Source organism: Astyanax mexicanus, chromosome 14 (assembly GCF_023375975.1).
Source record: "Astyanax mexicanus isolate ESR-SI-001 chromosome 14, AstMex3_surface, whole genome shotgun sequence".
NCBI lineage: Eukaryota > Metazoa > Chordata > Actinopteri > Characiformes > Acestrorhamphidae > Astyanax > Astyanax mexicanus.
Genome location: NC_064421.1, coordinates 32616924 through 32634266, shown reverse-complemented (window position 1 = coordinate 32634266; position 17343 = coordinate 32616924). Strand labels below are relative to the sequence as shown.

The 17343-nt window shown below is 39.4% G+C and overlaps 1 protein-coding gene across 2 annotated transcripts; it reads right to left on the bottom strand.

The window, feature by feature from the left end:
* Nucleotides 1-196: 196 nt before the first annotated feature.
* selenon (selenoprotein N) lies at nt 197-15932 on the bottom strand. 2 transcript variants are annotated; one of them, XM_007244589.4, is made up of 12 exons: nt 15487-15931; nt 14174-14291; nt 13295-13425; nt 12698-12910; nt 8924-9048; nt 7578-7715; nt 6689-6770; nt 6414-6602; nt 5088-5193; nt 4638-4750; nt 4406-4507; nt 197-3425 (listed from the first exon to the last, which is right to left on the bottom strand). In XM_007244589.4, the coding sequence occupies exons 1-12, from the start codon at nt 15703-15705 to the stop codon at nt 3261-3263; spliced, it is 1701 nt and encodes a 566-aa protein (XP_007244651.3). In that variant the 5' UTR covers nt 15706-15931; the 3' UTR covers nt 197-3260. The 2 variants fall into 2 exon arrangements, with proteins under 2 accessions (XP_007244651.3, XP_049319627.1); XM_049463670.1 differs by lacking the exon at nt 197-3425 and having other exon boundaries at nt 4418-4507; nt 5088-5171; nt 15487-15932.
* Between the last annotated feature and the right edge of the window lie 1411 nt (nt 15933-17343).

Genomic DNA, 17343 nt, shown 5'->3' with positions numbered 1-17343 from the left:
GTCTAGCCATTAAAAGCAATTTAGTGTCTCAGGTTCTTCAACACATGACTGGCTGTCTGGCTTATACTATATAATCTCTACTTGACCAGTGCTATTAGAACAACATAATCAATATTATACATTTCTGCTGGCATTGATTTTAATGTTATGGCTAACTGTAGGGAGTTTTTTTCTCTTTGTCCTTGTACGCCTGATCCAATTCATGCCAATAGCTGAAATCTATAGCAGCACTAGCCCCTGCTGACAACCCCCAACCCTGGAAAATTTAACTCTGGAGCTCAACAAATCAAGAACATACATTTAACTGTGGTATACAATAATCCCTCACATTCCAGATGAGATATCTATGATCACAGTGCAGCCAATACAGTGGATTTCCATCAATCTGACAGAACTCTGTGGCTCTGCATGTAGTGATTGGATGGTTACTGATTTAAAAGTGAAACTGGGCTGTGAACAGGAACTATTTTGCTTTGAAAAACCATGCATGTACCTCTCTACTTTTTAAAGTTATTTTACACATATCACAAATGTTAGAGCTCTCAGAATTCTACCAATGAAATGTGGAGCTATTTTGAGCTTGTTAATGGTGTAAGAATAGCCATTTTTTGCAGGGGCAACTTTATTCCCCTATCACTAGTATTGGAAACCTGTTGGGAGCATCTCTGCATTTCTAAATGATAGGGGTAAATGAAGGTAGGCTATTCGACAAATGTTTGTACTTATTATCATGTTGTTTTACTACTTAGAACTTTCTTAGGATCCAGTAGTGCAAAATGCAAATTCTAGCAATTTTTTTTAACTGGAGCATATGCAACACGGCATCTCCTTTTTGTTGTATTTATAACAAATTGTGTCGTAGATTAGGACATTCTAGGGGTGGTTTCCTGGACAATGATTAAGCTGAATCTTGGACTACACAGCATTTTATATAGAGATTATTTTCATTGAAGGGAAAACATAGTCTACAACAAGGCTTAATCCACGACTGGAAAACTGACCTGTTAAATACTTTATGGATACATTAGGTTCCATTTACCACTATTCTGGAAGAATCTGACAATTCTGAGAATGCAAAACTCTGAGAGGACTCCGTTTTAGGCCTAATCCTATTTCATATCCCCATCACTTAGTCCTACATCTTTGTTTTCCGCATTCACGCTTGCCTAGAGATTCTTGTAATGCAGGAGGGGTAGATTAGGTAAACTGTTAGGGCTATATGATCCTTCCAACTGAGTTTTTTTTTAGAGGCACACTCGAAACAGATGGCACTGGCACAAACAACCATAAATTGTATTATTTTCCTTGTTAAAAATTACAATAACCACTTTATTACTCAAGTTTAATGTATAGTTTCACTGTTTTATGGCCATTTTCCTTATAACAAGCATAAGCAGCTTCAGTAGCTATCTAACTAGCTAATAGGGCTGCACGATGTATCGTTTATGCATCTTCATCGTGATGTTAGCATGCGCAACAGTCACATTGCAGGACGTGCAATGTCACTCAAGGCAATAAATCAAACACGTCATGTTACAATGTTTTGATTCTTGACACAAGAAGTAGATACACAGCGTTGTCTCTGTGTCTGTGTGAGTGACAGGCTGCTGCTGCCTGAGAATCGTGAGGGGGGAGCGCAAAGGGGGGGATTCAGTTACAACTGAATTCACGCTTTCAAAACGCTCTTATTTACCTTTAAAAAGCCATTTAAAAGCCTGATTAAAAGGGCCGATTACTGTTGTTTTGCTGTTTTTCTCGGGTTTTGAATGCTCGGCCTTGACTCAGCTCTTGATCAGTCCAGATATGAGACAGCGCACTGGTGGGGGCAGGGCTGGTGACATCATGGCCCTGAATTGTTTAATATTGCGATATATATCGTCAAAAAAAAAAAAAAAAAAAAAAAACATTTGCAATGTAATTTTTTTCCAATATCGTGCTGCCCTACTAGCTAACTTTCCCCTGTTCCACCTTAAATGCTGCAGCCTCTGCTGTATGTTGCACCACTTAAGGTGGAACAGGAAAATAAAAGCTAATAAAAGCCAAAAAAAAAAAAAAATTTCAGCTCCCCGTCACAGATGAATTAAGGAATGGACAATAATAGTTCATGGTTGCACCCTTTTTCAAGACATACGATAAGTTTACTAGTTAACTAGCAGCAGCAGTTAGGTTGCTGAACTTTAGCACTCCACTTGCTATAGCTATATCTGTATCAGGAGATTTAAGGTTGTCCTAATTCTTAGAGGGTGGATTTCACCCTTAAAAACAAGGGGTAGGCATACAAAAGAGAATTGGGATTGGGCCTAAATCTTCATTTAGTTGTGGGAAAATTCCCATTTAAATGTAGACCACAGCTTAAAGCCCATTAATAATCATAGTGGTTGCATTTTAATAATTTCAACAATTATGCTTTCTGAAATGCTCAGAACTCTTTAAGCCATCCCATATGTGTGTGTGTGTGTTGTCTACCAGTGTGAGAGAGATAATAGGCTGTGCTTCCCTGGACTGAAGCAACGACATCAGGCCCGGTCCCGCCACAGTGAGCTTTCAGACCGGGCCATCACAAATTGCTTTATTCAGGAAACCACAGGCCCTGTGGCTCTCCTGCACTGAGAGAAACACACACACAAACACACACATTGAAACCACTACCCACAGCCAACCTGGGCAACACACACATCCTTCTTAACAAACCGCAGACACACACTACAATAACAGCATCCACAGAAGCCAAGTACCAAAAAACCAAACACAACCGCAGGAATGAAATGCCTTCTGGTGAAAAAATCTGAACAGAAGTAGAAAAATGTCCTCCAGCATGACAAAAGCTGGAGGGTTTAAAAGATTTCTCTACAAAAAGCACTACATTAATAAGGTTCTTTAGCTCTGTAGAGCCTTCATACCCCATCAGAACAGGGCACTAAGCCTAAGCTCGTGTTTAAGTGGGTCTTTTTTGTTCGTGTGTCTTGCTAGAAATGTGGATTGTAGGCAGCAGATAGAGAAAAGGGTCAGCAGCTGCTTGTTATGCCAAGAATCTTCCAGATGTCAGTCCAGCGCAGTATTATCTCATTATCTCCACTTAAACCCCCTCAGATTGACCTCATCCTGTTCATTCCAAGACATGGAGGAGCCTAGCTCACTTCCCGTAACGGTCTCTCTCTCTCTCTCACACACACACACACATACACATACTTTCTCACACACTCAGTCTCACTCATTCACTCCCTTACACACACAGTGGAAAGGTCCTGTGTCCTGTGTTTCTACGACTCCAGGTAAGGCTTGGCCTTTTCCAGTCCCTCCTGGAGGAAGCGGACGTATGTAGAGGTGGAGGGGTCCTCAAACCCACCCGAGATACTAAAGGCCGGCCCCTCGTCCGGCTTCATGGACGTCTGGTCGAGGAAGTTGTTGGCGTTGATGTGGTGCACCTGAGACAATAGAAGAATGTTCTGTACTGTTGCAGATTGAATTGCCTTGCATTATAGTTTGTATTTCACCACCTACATTTAATTTAGCAAAACAATATATTTCTGATATTAGCCTTATTTAAACTACAGCCTTAGTCAAGCTTAACTTGGACCAGGCCAGACAAATACCAGTCCTTATTATTTATGTCAGTTTTTCATTTTAGGGATTTTTTAAAGCGAAAATATTATTTTTATTGTTTGTCCTACATTGTAAATGAGTACTGGTGTGATCCAGACTATGAAGGAACACATACAGAACCATGTAGTAACTCTGATTAACTAATTCTGTGCAACAGAGGAAACTCTTGCTCTTCCTTTCCTGAGGCAGTACTGATGAGAGCCAGTTTCATCAGAACATTTTTGATGGTCTGTTTGGTGACTGCACTTGATACTTTCAAAGTTCTTGAATTATTTCGGATTGACTGACATTATTTTCTTCAAATATTTTTTCTTTACTTAGTTGAGTAGTTCTTGCCATAATATGGATTAGAACATAACGCAAATAGGAGTATTAACTGTGTTCAACAACTCTACTTCTTCACAACTTTACAACTGATGCTCTCGAACACAATAAGAGACAAGAAATTCAATAAAGTAACTCTTGACAATTTCAGCAACTCTGTTAACTCTAAAAGCCATTACAGGTCACTCTACCTCATAAAGCTGATTGAGAAAATCCAGCCAAGATGTCCCTAAAAGGTGCTACTTTGTAGAATTTAAAATATAAAATTAATATTTATTAAAAATAAATATTAAGGTGTGTTCAGACATTAACTGTGTATATATAAAAAACATCCTAGAATGGCTCCTTTAAATTATATGGTCAAACATGCCTTTAATTAAACTATGCACTGCAGTGAGCTTCCTGCACCATGTTTAACAATTCATGCTCTGTAAAACCATCGAAACATTAGTGAGGAGGAGTGTTAAAGTTGACCCACCACTGTTCCATTAGGTAACGCCAAAATCATTTCCACTGGGAAGTTGTAGCTCTCCAGGTGTAAATGTGCCTTCTGACTCAGTGCCAGATTCTGCTCATCGGCCTACACAGAAAACAGACATGGTTAGTTTTATTACTTTAATGCAACTGTTAAAATAGCATTTTATAACATTACTCATGTAAGAACATTTGCTTTTATGAGAACACAGAACAACAATGTGAGGTCTTCCCACCTGCAGGTCCTCCAGTTCTTTGACTAGAGACCAGCTGCTGATGAAGCTCTGGTTGAGCAAGGCCAGAACGGGCGAACTTTCCAGGACTGTCTCCCGGAGAGTCCGCCCCGAACCTGTGAACAGAAGAAGTTTGAGCATTTAATTTTAATTTATGGAATAAAAATGATTCCAGAACAAGTAATAAGAGAATAAACAAGGTCAGCCTGGAACTACATACTTAAGGTAATCTTAAGCGTAATTAATTAGTTAGTAAAAACAATTAATTAGTTACTTTGTTATTAATCAAAATCTAATTAGTAAAAGAGCAGAATCAGGTCACTTTTACTTTCAAAGTCCCCTATAAGGTCATTAATCTCATACATAATCATTGGAAGCATTTTCATCATGCAAAACACTGGCACTTGCTGAGCTGTCATATTTTGTGCGGAGCTGAGATGCTCTGTTTCTGACCTCAGCAGGACTGGTCGTCCAGAGCACCCCAGAGGAGGATGGAGTGAACCAGCTTCCTCTCTGCTTCTGCTCTGCTGAAGGCCTCTGTGAAAGGCAGATAAGGAACCTAATAAAAAAAATACATTTTTAAAGATCAGTGTTTATGAATATGAAACAGATTGTTGCTGTTATACAAAAACCTCATGTCTCTAAAACAAACAGAAGGCAAATAGCTTTTTAAGATTTAACGAGTGTCAATGCAATGTAAAAATATTTTATGCCATGTCTCTTGTCACAATGTAAAAAAACAACTGATACATTTATTTATTTAAAAAAAGTGCAAGGAAATGGCCTGCTCAGAATGGCCAGCATTTACATAATGTTTATATTTACATAATGTTTTTTTTGTGGTAATTTTCACCTCTGTAGCACCCTCTCAGATTCAACTGTGCTATAGATGAGGATGATGTGTCTGTGTACTTTGGTACGCGGACTCTCACAATATGCTAACCAATCAATCGAAAATACCACCCCAGGAAGTGTCAAACTATCTGAGTCTCACTGTTGTCAAGGGCACACTGATCAGCTCAATCAGTTCAACTGTTATCCTGTCCTATCCCCTAAACCCATACATCACCCAGTGCCTCTCCCAAACGATTCCTCATGTTTTGTTTTTTTTTAGCATTTTTAAAATTTGAGCTGAGGTTAAAGTCAGCTAAAAGCAGGGGGTTTAGGTACCCTTTAAAACCCACCTCAGCCTACACTCAAAGGAGGATGCTGACAGATGTGGGAGGCCTGAGGTGACCAGGACTGTCTCACATACTAGTCAGAAATATGCTAAAAACGCTACAATTTGTGGTTAAGTTTGTTTTGGGTGTAGATGGAGTAGCAAGTTTTATCAATAAAGGTACATTTTGAGTTCACTTGATTCCTGTGTTTGTCTTTCTCTGCCACCAATTCTGGACTACAGGGCCTCCATGACCTTCTGCTGCTCCTCCTCTCCTCCTCCTCCTTTCCTACTGCTCCTCTCCTACCCCGAAAGAAGGTGGAGCAATTGAGGGGAGGAGAGGAGGAGCAGTAGTAAATGGGTAGTGTAGTAAAATTGTGGGTGTAGCTGCAGTCTAAAAGACTTAATGGGTTTGGATACTTTGGTATATCCTCCGTTGGAAGCCTTTTGAAGAAGCTTTTAAGCAGCTTCTTTCATCTCCTCTGGTATTCAACCACAAAATCAGTTTCCAGGTCACGGAGGAGAGCAGGAAGATTAGTAGGAAAAAGGAGAACTTTGGGGGTTTCTAGACACAGCCTATTCATTATGTGTAATGAGCAAATATGTATAGGAAAGCTCACCTTTTTAAAGGGATAGAAGGTGACCTCCAGTCGGTTGGCCGCCTCCTCTCGGCTGATCTCAGAGCTCCAGTGGATCTCCTCGAACACAAACTGAATGGGCTCTCCTCCCTCCACCGAGCTGTCAATCACATTCCCCTGCTCGTCATAAATCACAGAGGGTGTGGACGGACCAGCCGCTCGCAACTCCATCTGAGAATTAATATCAATAAGTGTAAAACTACTGCCTAGCCCATTACATGTAGCTGTATTATCATTAACCATGACTGGAACCGAACCTGTGGAAGGTAGCCAATGTCCACTTCCATGCTGCTGCTCTCACTGGAACCATACAGCCACTCCATGTCCACATTCAGAGATCTACACACAAAACACAATGATCAGACTGGAGGATTCGAGAAATCAGCAGCCTCTGCTCACTGACAAGGGGCTCATACCCTAGACTTTATTGTATTTGATCCCCCCAAAAAGGTCCAATAACTACATATGTACAATTTGCACAATATTATTTTCCAAGCTGTTTTATACCTTAGCCAGGGGTTTCCAACCTTCCAACTGATCAAGAGAGAGTAAGTGAGTGAGTGAAAGAAAGACCAAGCGAATAAGTAAGAGCACAAACACCTGAGAGACTTCAGTACAGTGACTGTTTGAAGGAAAATAAAGTGTGGATAAATCTTTTAAAGTAGAGCCAGACTTTAGATCACTTTTTGGATCTTTGGGTACTTGGTAGTACCAACACATTTTGATACCCAGCCCTCAACATGTCACTTACTGTGAAAAAGCCTTTTTTAATGATTTATTCATTACAGGTAGAGCATAATGCAGACTCACAGACTCTCACAGAATTTAAAATGTACTTTTACATCCACTAAAATTTTTAAAAAAGACTTTGTCCAGTAAAGTTGTCATTTCAGAGACAAGAGGCTTGTGCACGACAGCATCGCAAAAAAAATAAAATAAAAGCCTGTTTTTTGCCGTGTAGTCTTTAAATACAGATTAACAGTACAGTACATTGTAATTACACTTAGATTAAACTCAACATCTTCCAGGATATGAGCCCTTTAAGAAGACTGAGGAACACTGAAGATTTTGCCCGAGGGATTGTCAGTCAGGCTCTAACAGTGGAAGCTGTATAATTAAGTGAACCAGGTGCTGCTGGGTACTAACTTGTCATTAGGAACATAAAGGTGGAAATCCCGGACATGAGAGGCGTCTCTGGAGAGTATGATGTGACCAGCGAACTGTCCAGGAGTGAACCAGAACGGGAAATTCGGGACTTCGTTCAGCTGGAACTCGGCGTGTATCCTGTGGGTATAAACACCAAGTTGGCAAAATGACAAAATGAGTTTATCATAATTGCACACCAGTTTTATTAGATCACATGAAGCTAGAGGTAATGGAGCTTCTGGTTAAGTTAATATCAAACTATAGTAGGGGTCCTCCTTAAAATATTAATGAACTAAGAGAAAAAGCGTGACGAAGGAGTAGAGTTTTTATTGTCCAATGCCCGATGCCCAACCTGAACTCGAAGACTTCTAATAGGCTACATACTAGGGATGTCTCTGATCTAATCATGTTATTTTCAAAGAATCAGATTTGGGTGGAAAATATCTGATCACTAATTTATCAAAAATGTAACGTTACGTAACTCTGCTGCACATGGGGAAATTGCTCTGGCTGTTGTGTTGATGAAGACTGAACCCTCATTCTGAACAGAGTTCACTCATTCAGACAGCTCGAAATTGTAGGTAAAAGGGGGGGGGGGCACATTTGTTCTTCAAATGTTGTGATAAAAAGAGCAACCAAAATGCTTCAAAATTATCTGGAATTAAACCTTATTAGCATTTATACTATTTTCTCACTCCTACACAGACACACTCTAGATATCTGCACATCTATATAGCATTGTATATTTATATATCCAATCTTATTTAACGTATTTCCACGCGAGTGTGTTATTGTGTGTATTGTGTATATTGTAAAGTTATCTGTATATTCTATTTTATTTCACTATTCCATGTATTGTAAATACTGTTCTCTGGACAATTGTGGGAACCTGCACCCAAGTTTTCACTCACATGTACACCTGTACTCTGTGACGTGCCAATAAAAATGTATTGAATCTTGGTTTTAACTCATGTCAGTGTAATACGTTTTTTCGTAGTCCTGTGACGTTGATGTTTTTAAAGAATATAAAGAGGTTGTTTTAGAGGTTATAAAGAGGGATTCAGCCAAGATTTTACAACTATAGAACTACAGAACACATTTACACATTTTTCATTCCAAGAAGAAGAATTAGTCAATCAATAGTAATGTAGAAATGAGCATCTGTTTTAAGTGCACAGACACATACTAATGTTATTTAATGTAGATCCCTGATGATAAGGTTATAATATAGGCATTTTAATAATTACTTAATAATTACATTCTACTCATAAAACTGTACTGGGCATGACCAAGTCACTGGCTCTCATCAGCAGATAGAACTAAGCAGATTAATTTAAGCACAATACCTGAAGACGATATCGTAGTAGAAATCATTGAGAGCTCGTACACAGGCCACGACTCCCTGTGGAGCAAAGCGGGATTTGATAAACGGCCGCGGGTGAAACATACTCAGCAGGTTGTGAATCAGAACCTGGACGGGGAAACAGAAAAGAAAAACATGCAGAGATTATCTAGAGTACAGACAGGGATCAATAATCCCAGACTCCTAAACACTCTCAACACTGCTGGAACAAAGAAATTGGGTCAATATGGCAAGAATGAGGAGCTTAAAAGTGCAATCACGCACTACGTTATAACATTATAGTTGGTTTTCCTTAATATTAATTACAAAATTCCCAACAAAAGCTGTCAAATGGCATGTTTTATGTTACAAACAGGGCTGGGCACTGACAAATTCCTCCAATAATCTTCTCTCAATATGTGTTAGAGAATTAGAGCTATACTAGCGCATCTTTAAAAATTTGAATATCATTGAAAAGTTACTTTATTTCAGTAACTCAGTTCAAAATGTGAAACTTGTTATATAGATGTATTACACGCAGAATTATCTATTTTAATTGTGTATTTCTTTTATCGCTGATTATTATGGCTTACAGCCAATGAAAACCCCAAAATCAGTGTCTCAGAAAGTAAAAATATATTATATAACACTAATTGGTACTTTTGGCATTGTGGGCAGTGCGCCAAGTCCTGCTGGAAAATGAAATCCGCATCTCCTTAAAAGCTGTCAGCAGAGGGAGGCATGAAGTGCTGTAAGATTTTTCGGGAAAACAATGCACTGACTTTGGACTTGATAAAACACAGTGGATCAACACCAGCAGATGACATGTCTCTCCAAACCATCACTGATTGTAAAAACTTCACACTAGACCTCAAGCAGTTTGGACTGTGTGTCTCTCCACTCTTCCTGCAGACTCTGGTCTCTTGATTTCTAAATGAAATGCTAAATTTACTGATGATAAATGATGAAGTGGCTGAGGTTGTCTGGGGAGGGACTGATTTGAAAGCCACTTATCAGACACATTATAACAACAAATCAACAACTCAGAATACAATATACAAACACCCTGATTTCCCAACTCAGCAGTCCAACACACACACTCCCCACAACTAATTACACTAATGGCTGCTTGTATAAGGCACTGTTTATGCCTGCCAGCTGTAAACCTGCTACTTAAAATGTCACGCATAAGAATGGAGTATACTGGCCATAACTTCATATCAGAAACTTCTCCAAAACTCACCAATAAACTCAAACTGCCCATACAAAAAAAATCTCTCCATCTTCTTCCTTACTGGCCTCCTCCATGTTTCCCTCAGACCACTACTGTAACAAATAAAGAGCTTGAAATCTCAGCAACCACAGTGTGGTCAAACAAGCAGAGCATGCGGGAAAAACAAATCCCTAAAGAATTTTGGCTTCTTCCAGGAAAACAATCTTGAGAGTAGCTCCTTATGAAACCAAGAACTCTGTAAACCCAGACTAAATATTTACACTGACCTAGAACTGCAATGATAATTATGTTAATAACTTATCATACAATACAATGTACAGGACCTTAAAACATTTTTGCTGACCTAGATATCTCCTAGATCAGTGGTTCCCAACCTATGGGTCGCGACCCAACCTATGGGTCGCCAAAGATCCACGATGGGTCGCGAAGCCCTCTTGATTTTAAGGGGTTTAATTTTAATACTATATATAGTCTAGGGTAAGCAAAATTCGCTGCGCTGCGCTGCGCTCTCTCTCTCTGTCTCTCTCTCTCTGGCGCGCGCGCGGGCGCTCTCCCCGGCAGCGCGGAGCTGAATTCAGCGCGAGGCTGAATATAATAATATAATAATATAAGAATATAAAACTCAGTTTAGTTAAATAAATGAAAATGAGTGAGGGCCTGTAAAGTTAATCAATTATTGTCCAATATTTGGACAGGTTGAGGTTTTGGTGAGCTGTTTTACTGATTTGAAACTGAAACTGAAACTGATATTATTCTTTTTTTTTTTTATATAAATTATTTTTTATTCATTTTAAATAGTTGTATTATTTTATTGATCTAATTATTTATTTCTTCATAAGATAAAAATTCCTTATGTTTTATGTATCAATTTTTCCTTTTTTACGTGTTTATTTTATTCATCTATATGTTGGGTCACCAAAGCTTACAATGGTAAAAATATGGGTCCCTGAAGAAAAAGGTTGGGAACCACTGTCCTAGATAACTTATGTCATGTCCCTAGATAACTTATATCTCACCAATATTGTAGCCTGTCATGCAATCATCAATACATTAATAGCAGTATCTTCATGTCATAAAGCAGACTGCGACAGGTGAAAATGTTTTATTTAGGGATAATAAAGTGTTTTTTTAATATGTATGAAAAATATGTATAAGCAAAAAACAAAAAAAAAAAACGCAGACCATCTCCCAAACTTTTAATAAATAAAATTTATTTGCACATTAAATTCTTAGTTTGATATCATAGTGATATAATTTGTATGGTTAGTAATTCATTTGATATCATACTGATATTATGTTCATTTAAAGCTTTTATCTGCAGAAAAAGAGAATTTGTAAAAATAGCGAAAAATATACAGTGCTTTCAGATCTCAAATAATGCAAAGAAAACCAGTCAGTTTATTTAGAACCAAAAATACTCAGAAATGTTCAGAAGTTCAGAAATCCATATTTGGTGGAAAACCGCTGATTTTTAATCACAGCTTCCATGTGTCTTGGCATGGACCCAAACTGATAAACTACATAGAAGGATTTAATTCTGACAGTGTTTATTTAAAGCGGCGGAACGTTTCTTGCCTTTATGGTATAGATGCTGCAAGATCACCCAACGCTCTCCTCTGCCAATCAGATCTGTGGTAGGGTTAATAGGTGAATACATGGATCGCATTGGATGAACCCTGATTATTCTTCCTTAGAGCAGTTTTGGTAGGCACTGACCAGTGCACACCCCACAATATCTGCCTGCTGTTTGAGACATTTTAACCCAGTCATTTAGCCATTACAGGTTTTTTCCTTCAGAGTGTCTCAGATTCTTATGCTTGCTTATTTTTCCTGCTTCAGCCCATTAAATTCAAGAACAGACAATTAACATGCTGCCTAATAGAATCTTTCCCAGAAATAGGACACCAACACTCTCTCTTTTACTGCAAAATAATGAGCTTCTTTTTTTTTTCCTACAGCATTTTATCCATGAAAATGTCACTCGCACAATAAAACTTCTGTCCTATTTCTTGGAACTGTGTTGGGTAAACAGACACTTCACTGGTTCACAATAGTCTGAAATTATTGTAGAACCTACTGAGATGAACAGGGTTACTCTGCCCGTTATCCTCAATCATCATTATTATTCATTTCATTTAGGCGACCCTCATGAAACCCTATAATATTGGTATTTTCATAGTATCTCTTATAGATGACATTAAACATCTTTTCCCTGAAGTACACTAAATCATTGCTATGATATTTATTTAAACGCATTCAATAAGGTCAGGTACTGAGGGTGGATAATTAGTTCTGTCACTCTAACACAGCACATAGGTATTGAATAGAGCTCAATCACTCAGTTCTAGAGCAGTTCTCCTATTCCACAGCTCAATGTTGGTGGGCTTTATATCCCTCTGGGAAACATGCCTTTGGGCTCATGTGTCAATATTTTATCAATACGGCCTGAACAATATTGGAAAAACCTTCCTATTGTGATGTATTGTTGTTCTGTAATATTGCAAACTATGAAAAAATACTATGTTATGTGGTTTGGGGCTGTACCTCTTTGCCGCGTGGTGTTGGCGGGTGGTAGCGATTGTTGGGCAGGTAGCCGGTGAAGATGTTGAGTTCGCTGGGTATGATCCACCAAGTGTCCCCAACCTTCCCTTTTTCCTTTGGAGGCAGAAACACTCGGAACTGAGCCGCAGATAAAGTGGAGGATGGAACAACAGGGCTCTTCCATGAACGGAGCCCACTTAAGGAACTATGGGACACCTAGAAAGACAAAGGTTTTAGTACCATTAGTCCCAATTTGCACACAATGTACTGTGGTTTTATTGCCTGGTTGAACTACGTCCAATTAGACTCTAAAGTTTACATTTTACCTCCTGTGTACTCTGGATAAAAAAAGTGTCAACCAAATATCTTAATACCATTTTAATCACCAAACTCTCAACTCCAACTTTAAAAATGACACGTCTCAGTAACAACATAAGCAAATCCATCCTGATCAAAGCAGTTGTGCTCAACGTATGATCTTTGGTGGAAAACAAGCTAGATATCTACATTATTCAAAATAAGGCCTTATGTGGGTTATGAGTTTGGAAATTGAATGAGTTTGAATCCTATTTCTTTAACACACCAAGAAAAGCACATTACCCCCAGGAAACCATCCTTGCTTTTGGTCATGGTCTCCAGCAGGAGAGGCTCCATTTTAGCATGAAGAGTGAGTGTCTCTCCATTGGGATCATGGAGAAATTCATCCTCAAACTCTGCAGGAGGGGCGATACCTTCAGGCAAAAGAGGTAAAGGGGAGATTTTTAGTGAGCTGACAAATATACTGTATTTTAGGTACTGACCATCAAGGCTCTAACAAGAATAGAGATGCCGACTAAACATTGTCTCAGGCAGATTTCAGTATTTCTACTGATAATCTAGGAAGGATTTAAACAGAAGAAAAAAACAAGAGACCCAAGCAGTGAACTACAGTGTTTACTACCTTCTTTATCTATTAACTGTAGTGCAGAAACTGTAGTAAACTATTGGTGACTGTTGGTTGATAGAGAAGATCTTGTGGTGTTCCACAGTGTTTTATTGTAGGACCAATGTCAATAACTATAAAACTGTAGTCCTGACAGTAAAGTACTAAGGTGTGGCTTATATACAGGTTCTAATGTAATGTTAGGAAAAAAATACAGGTAAAAACTTTAGAGATTTCTGTCCTTGATATTTTAATGCAAGCAGATTTTTTTCTGAGGTCATCTAGTGTACACCCTGGGATGCTTGGGGTACCACAGCCATCCATCGAGGCCATGCATCAGCAAGCTACTTTCGCCTTTATTAGCAGTGGTATCCTAAACGAGAAACCCAGATGGCTCCAGACAGAAACTGTATCATCTTTAGCAACAAACCCAGGTTTTGTTTGGGATTTGCGACAGTCAGGTTTGAGAATACAAGCATTGAATTTTCACATTCTATCCTGCCTTTGCTGCCAGACACAGCTGCGGCATCTGCCAACCGTATGTGTATGTGTTGTACCTGTGAGTTTTTCAGCAATAGGTTTGAACTCCTCTGGGCTGAGGTATAAGTCATGGTCCACGTCTAGAGACGAGAACAAAAAGAGCCCCTCCGGTCCCAGTGTCTTCAATCCGGCTTCCTGTAAGAGACGACAGAGGATGGTTGGGTTTTTGATATCTGTGCTGCATTTCTCTTGGTCTAGTGGATGGCAAAGGCACAAACAAAGGCAGATCGTGCGTCAAGGTCGCAGCACTGGACAGAAAGCCTGAGGCAGTGAGATAAATTTCAAGCTGATTATAACACAGCCACATGGCTACACTAAACCAGTGGTTCTCCATCCCAGTCTTGTGATTTATCTATATATCTATCTATCTATTTTCTATTTTGTATTCATCTGACTTTGAGCCATGAATTATGAATATCAGAGAATCCTAGAAGGAAAATGTCAGGTCTAGACATTGGTCTATAGAGAAGGTAGGTCATGCAGCAAGGCAATGACCCTTAGCACACAAGTCATTCTTCTACCAAAGATTGGTTCAAGAAGAATTTAAAAAATGTTAATATTTTTGGAATAGGGCCAAGTCAAAGTCTTGACCTTAATTCAATGGAAATGTTGTAAAAGGACCTGAAGTATAAGCTGTTCTGTATGGAGGAATGGGTAAAATTCTATTTATTGGCTTTTGTATTGATCGGACTCCTCTAACTCTTCACCAGATCTAATTAACGAGGCTTTTGGTTTGGCTATTGGATTAATGATGTGTATCAGAGCCAGGCAAACTCAGAAAAGCCCAGAAAAGTCATTTGTATCTCCACATCTTTGGCCAGTTCTCCAGACTGGGAGGGAGTTGAGCTTGTGACTATGTGCACAGAAACCACTGTCTAATGGAGGGGGAAGCTGTCTAGCACGTTGTGTGGGGGTTGCACACCAATAACTTACCAGCTGGGGCAAACATGTGTTACCACCCCCCACCACCCCAACTACCCTAAAACAGCTGGGGGCAGTTAGTTAGGGTACTAGCTAATAGGGGTCCCAAATAACAATACGTGGCACAATTAGACTGTGCATTAACTTTAAATTTAACATTAAAGAAACAGGGCTCTCTCAATGTGTCTCCATGAGTTGGAAATGAAGGATTGGTTAGTTTAAAAAAGGAAATAAACAGCCAGATAAACAATGAATGAAAGTTAACCAATCATTTTCTCTGTTTTGTATCTTCTAATTGGTCAGTTCCAACCAGTCGATTAAAAAAGAAAGTAAAGTCCCCTTATTAAAATTTTAAAACCCACCTAATACAGTGAAATAACTACAGAAAATCCACAAACTTGTTCCTTACATGTCTCATCCACACCAAAGTGTCTTGGCAGTATTTCACGCCCACTCCAATAACAGGAACAGCAACCATGAGCAGCAGCGTGGAGAGCGCCCACCTCCTACGTGAGTAACCGGCTCCTCCGCTCACCGCAGCCCGAGCTTCGCGCTCCTTCCCCGGGCACGAGGGCGCCTCCGTCCGCGGTGCTGCCGCTGCTTCCCCAGCAGCCTCCTCCGCCGTCATGTCCAGGCAGAGCTAAACCGCGCCAGTTACTCGCATAACGCCGACTTATCTCCGAGCTTTCCGGCCAAAAACGGTCCCTGAAGAACGTTTATTAGACGGTGGAAATCATATGAGAAGCAGTTTTCCTTCCAGCCTCCAATTTCTCACATTTTCCTCACGGGTTACAGCTGGAATCTGGAGGAGAGCAGGAGAGCCACTGTAGCATTGTATTTGCCTTTCTTTTTTCGGCACCCGTTTTGCAGAAAGCCCCGCCCCCTCTCCGCACTACGATTGGCTGGCAACGCGCCTTCTAGAATAACGGATTGATGCGAATTTAACTAATAGCCAATCATCAGCTACAAGCGCTGCAGGAGGCGGGACTTCTCGGAATAGAGGTGGGATATAAAAACTATAGAAACCTGTGCTGAAGCTGCTGGCTCTGGCTGGCTGGAAAAGGGATGCATTCTTAAAGGGACAGTTACCTTCATTTTTTCTCCTTGTTTGTTTTCCTAACGAATACAGGCACCATGGGATTAGAGAGGTATTAATATTTGAGTCAAAGAGAAAGCCTGGCATCAAAATCAAAAGGCTCAAAGCAAATCCTATGATTTATTTATAAAAGCAGTCAATTTCAACCCTGGGGAACCCACACTATGCATATTTTTTCAGCTCATTAATTAATTAACCCATAAGAGCCCAGACCCATTTCTCAATGTTAATAACACATTTAAAATTGAATCAGATAAATGCAATTATGTTTTTTTTCATACTGTGGGCAGATTTAATTTATTTAATTTTTATGTCAACCACCGGATGTAATGTAAATGACAACAATTTTATAACAATTTGCAAAATGCTTAATGTGGCTCAGATCTGTTTTTTTCATGGCTGTGTAAATGTGACAAATCCGACTTTTTCAAATCAGATTTGAGTTACTTTCATATGTGGTCCTAAATTGGGTACGTATCAGATCCATGGACGTGAGATAAATGCGAACGGTCAAATCAGAATTCATGTGTCTTTTTGCTTTTATGCATGCGCTATGTGCTTCTCTCTTGTATGCACACATCTCTATCTTTTGCTGCAGCTGTGCAGCAATAGCTGCAAAAACACCTGGCCTTTGTGTCACCTCCTCGACCTGAGCATGTACTTCAGACCAGCTGTTTGCTCTCCAGTCCAGCAAAAGATGCTCCACATGAGATGCTAACACATCCATTTCCCTTTATGAAGGGAGTCGTCTTTCAAATATGAATTTTTTTTTTGTTGTTGGTAAAGAAGGAGACGTTCTTACATGCATCATTGTGTGCATGTGAGGCGTTTCAGGGACAGATTTGGTCACATTACACAAAGAGACAGCTCACTTACATTTGTGAGTGTGAACGGTCAAGATAGCCAAATCTGATCTGAGCAATAAATCGGATTTGAGCAATGTGGCTCGTAATATAAACGTAGCCTTAGGGGTTTTAAGGGACTTTACACAGATTTTAAAGAGTCTGAAACATATATGTCACCATTAGCTCTTTTGGGATAAAGCAACGCTTTGGCAAAAGATCAAATGTATACAATTTCCTTATTACAGCAGATATACAGTATCTCACAAATGTGAGTGCACCCCTCATATTTTTGTAAATGCTTTATTATACCTTTTCATGGGACAAT

Bases quoted from the DNA above. Each gene is read 5' to 3' on its own strand.
- selenon (XM_049463670.1), bottom strand. From the start codon at position 15,705: ATGACGGCGGAGGAGGCTGCTGGGGAAGCAGCGGCAGCACCGCGGACG. The intron at 5,172-6,413 runs GTGAGCTTTCCT...TGCCTTTCACAG, and splicing joins CCTTCTATCCCTTTAAAAAG to AGGCCTTCAGCAGAGCAGAA. The intron at 4,751-5,087 runs GTCAGAAACAGA...TTCTGTTCACAG, and splicing joins GGACGACCAGTCCTGCTGAG to GTTCGGGGCGGACTCTCCGG.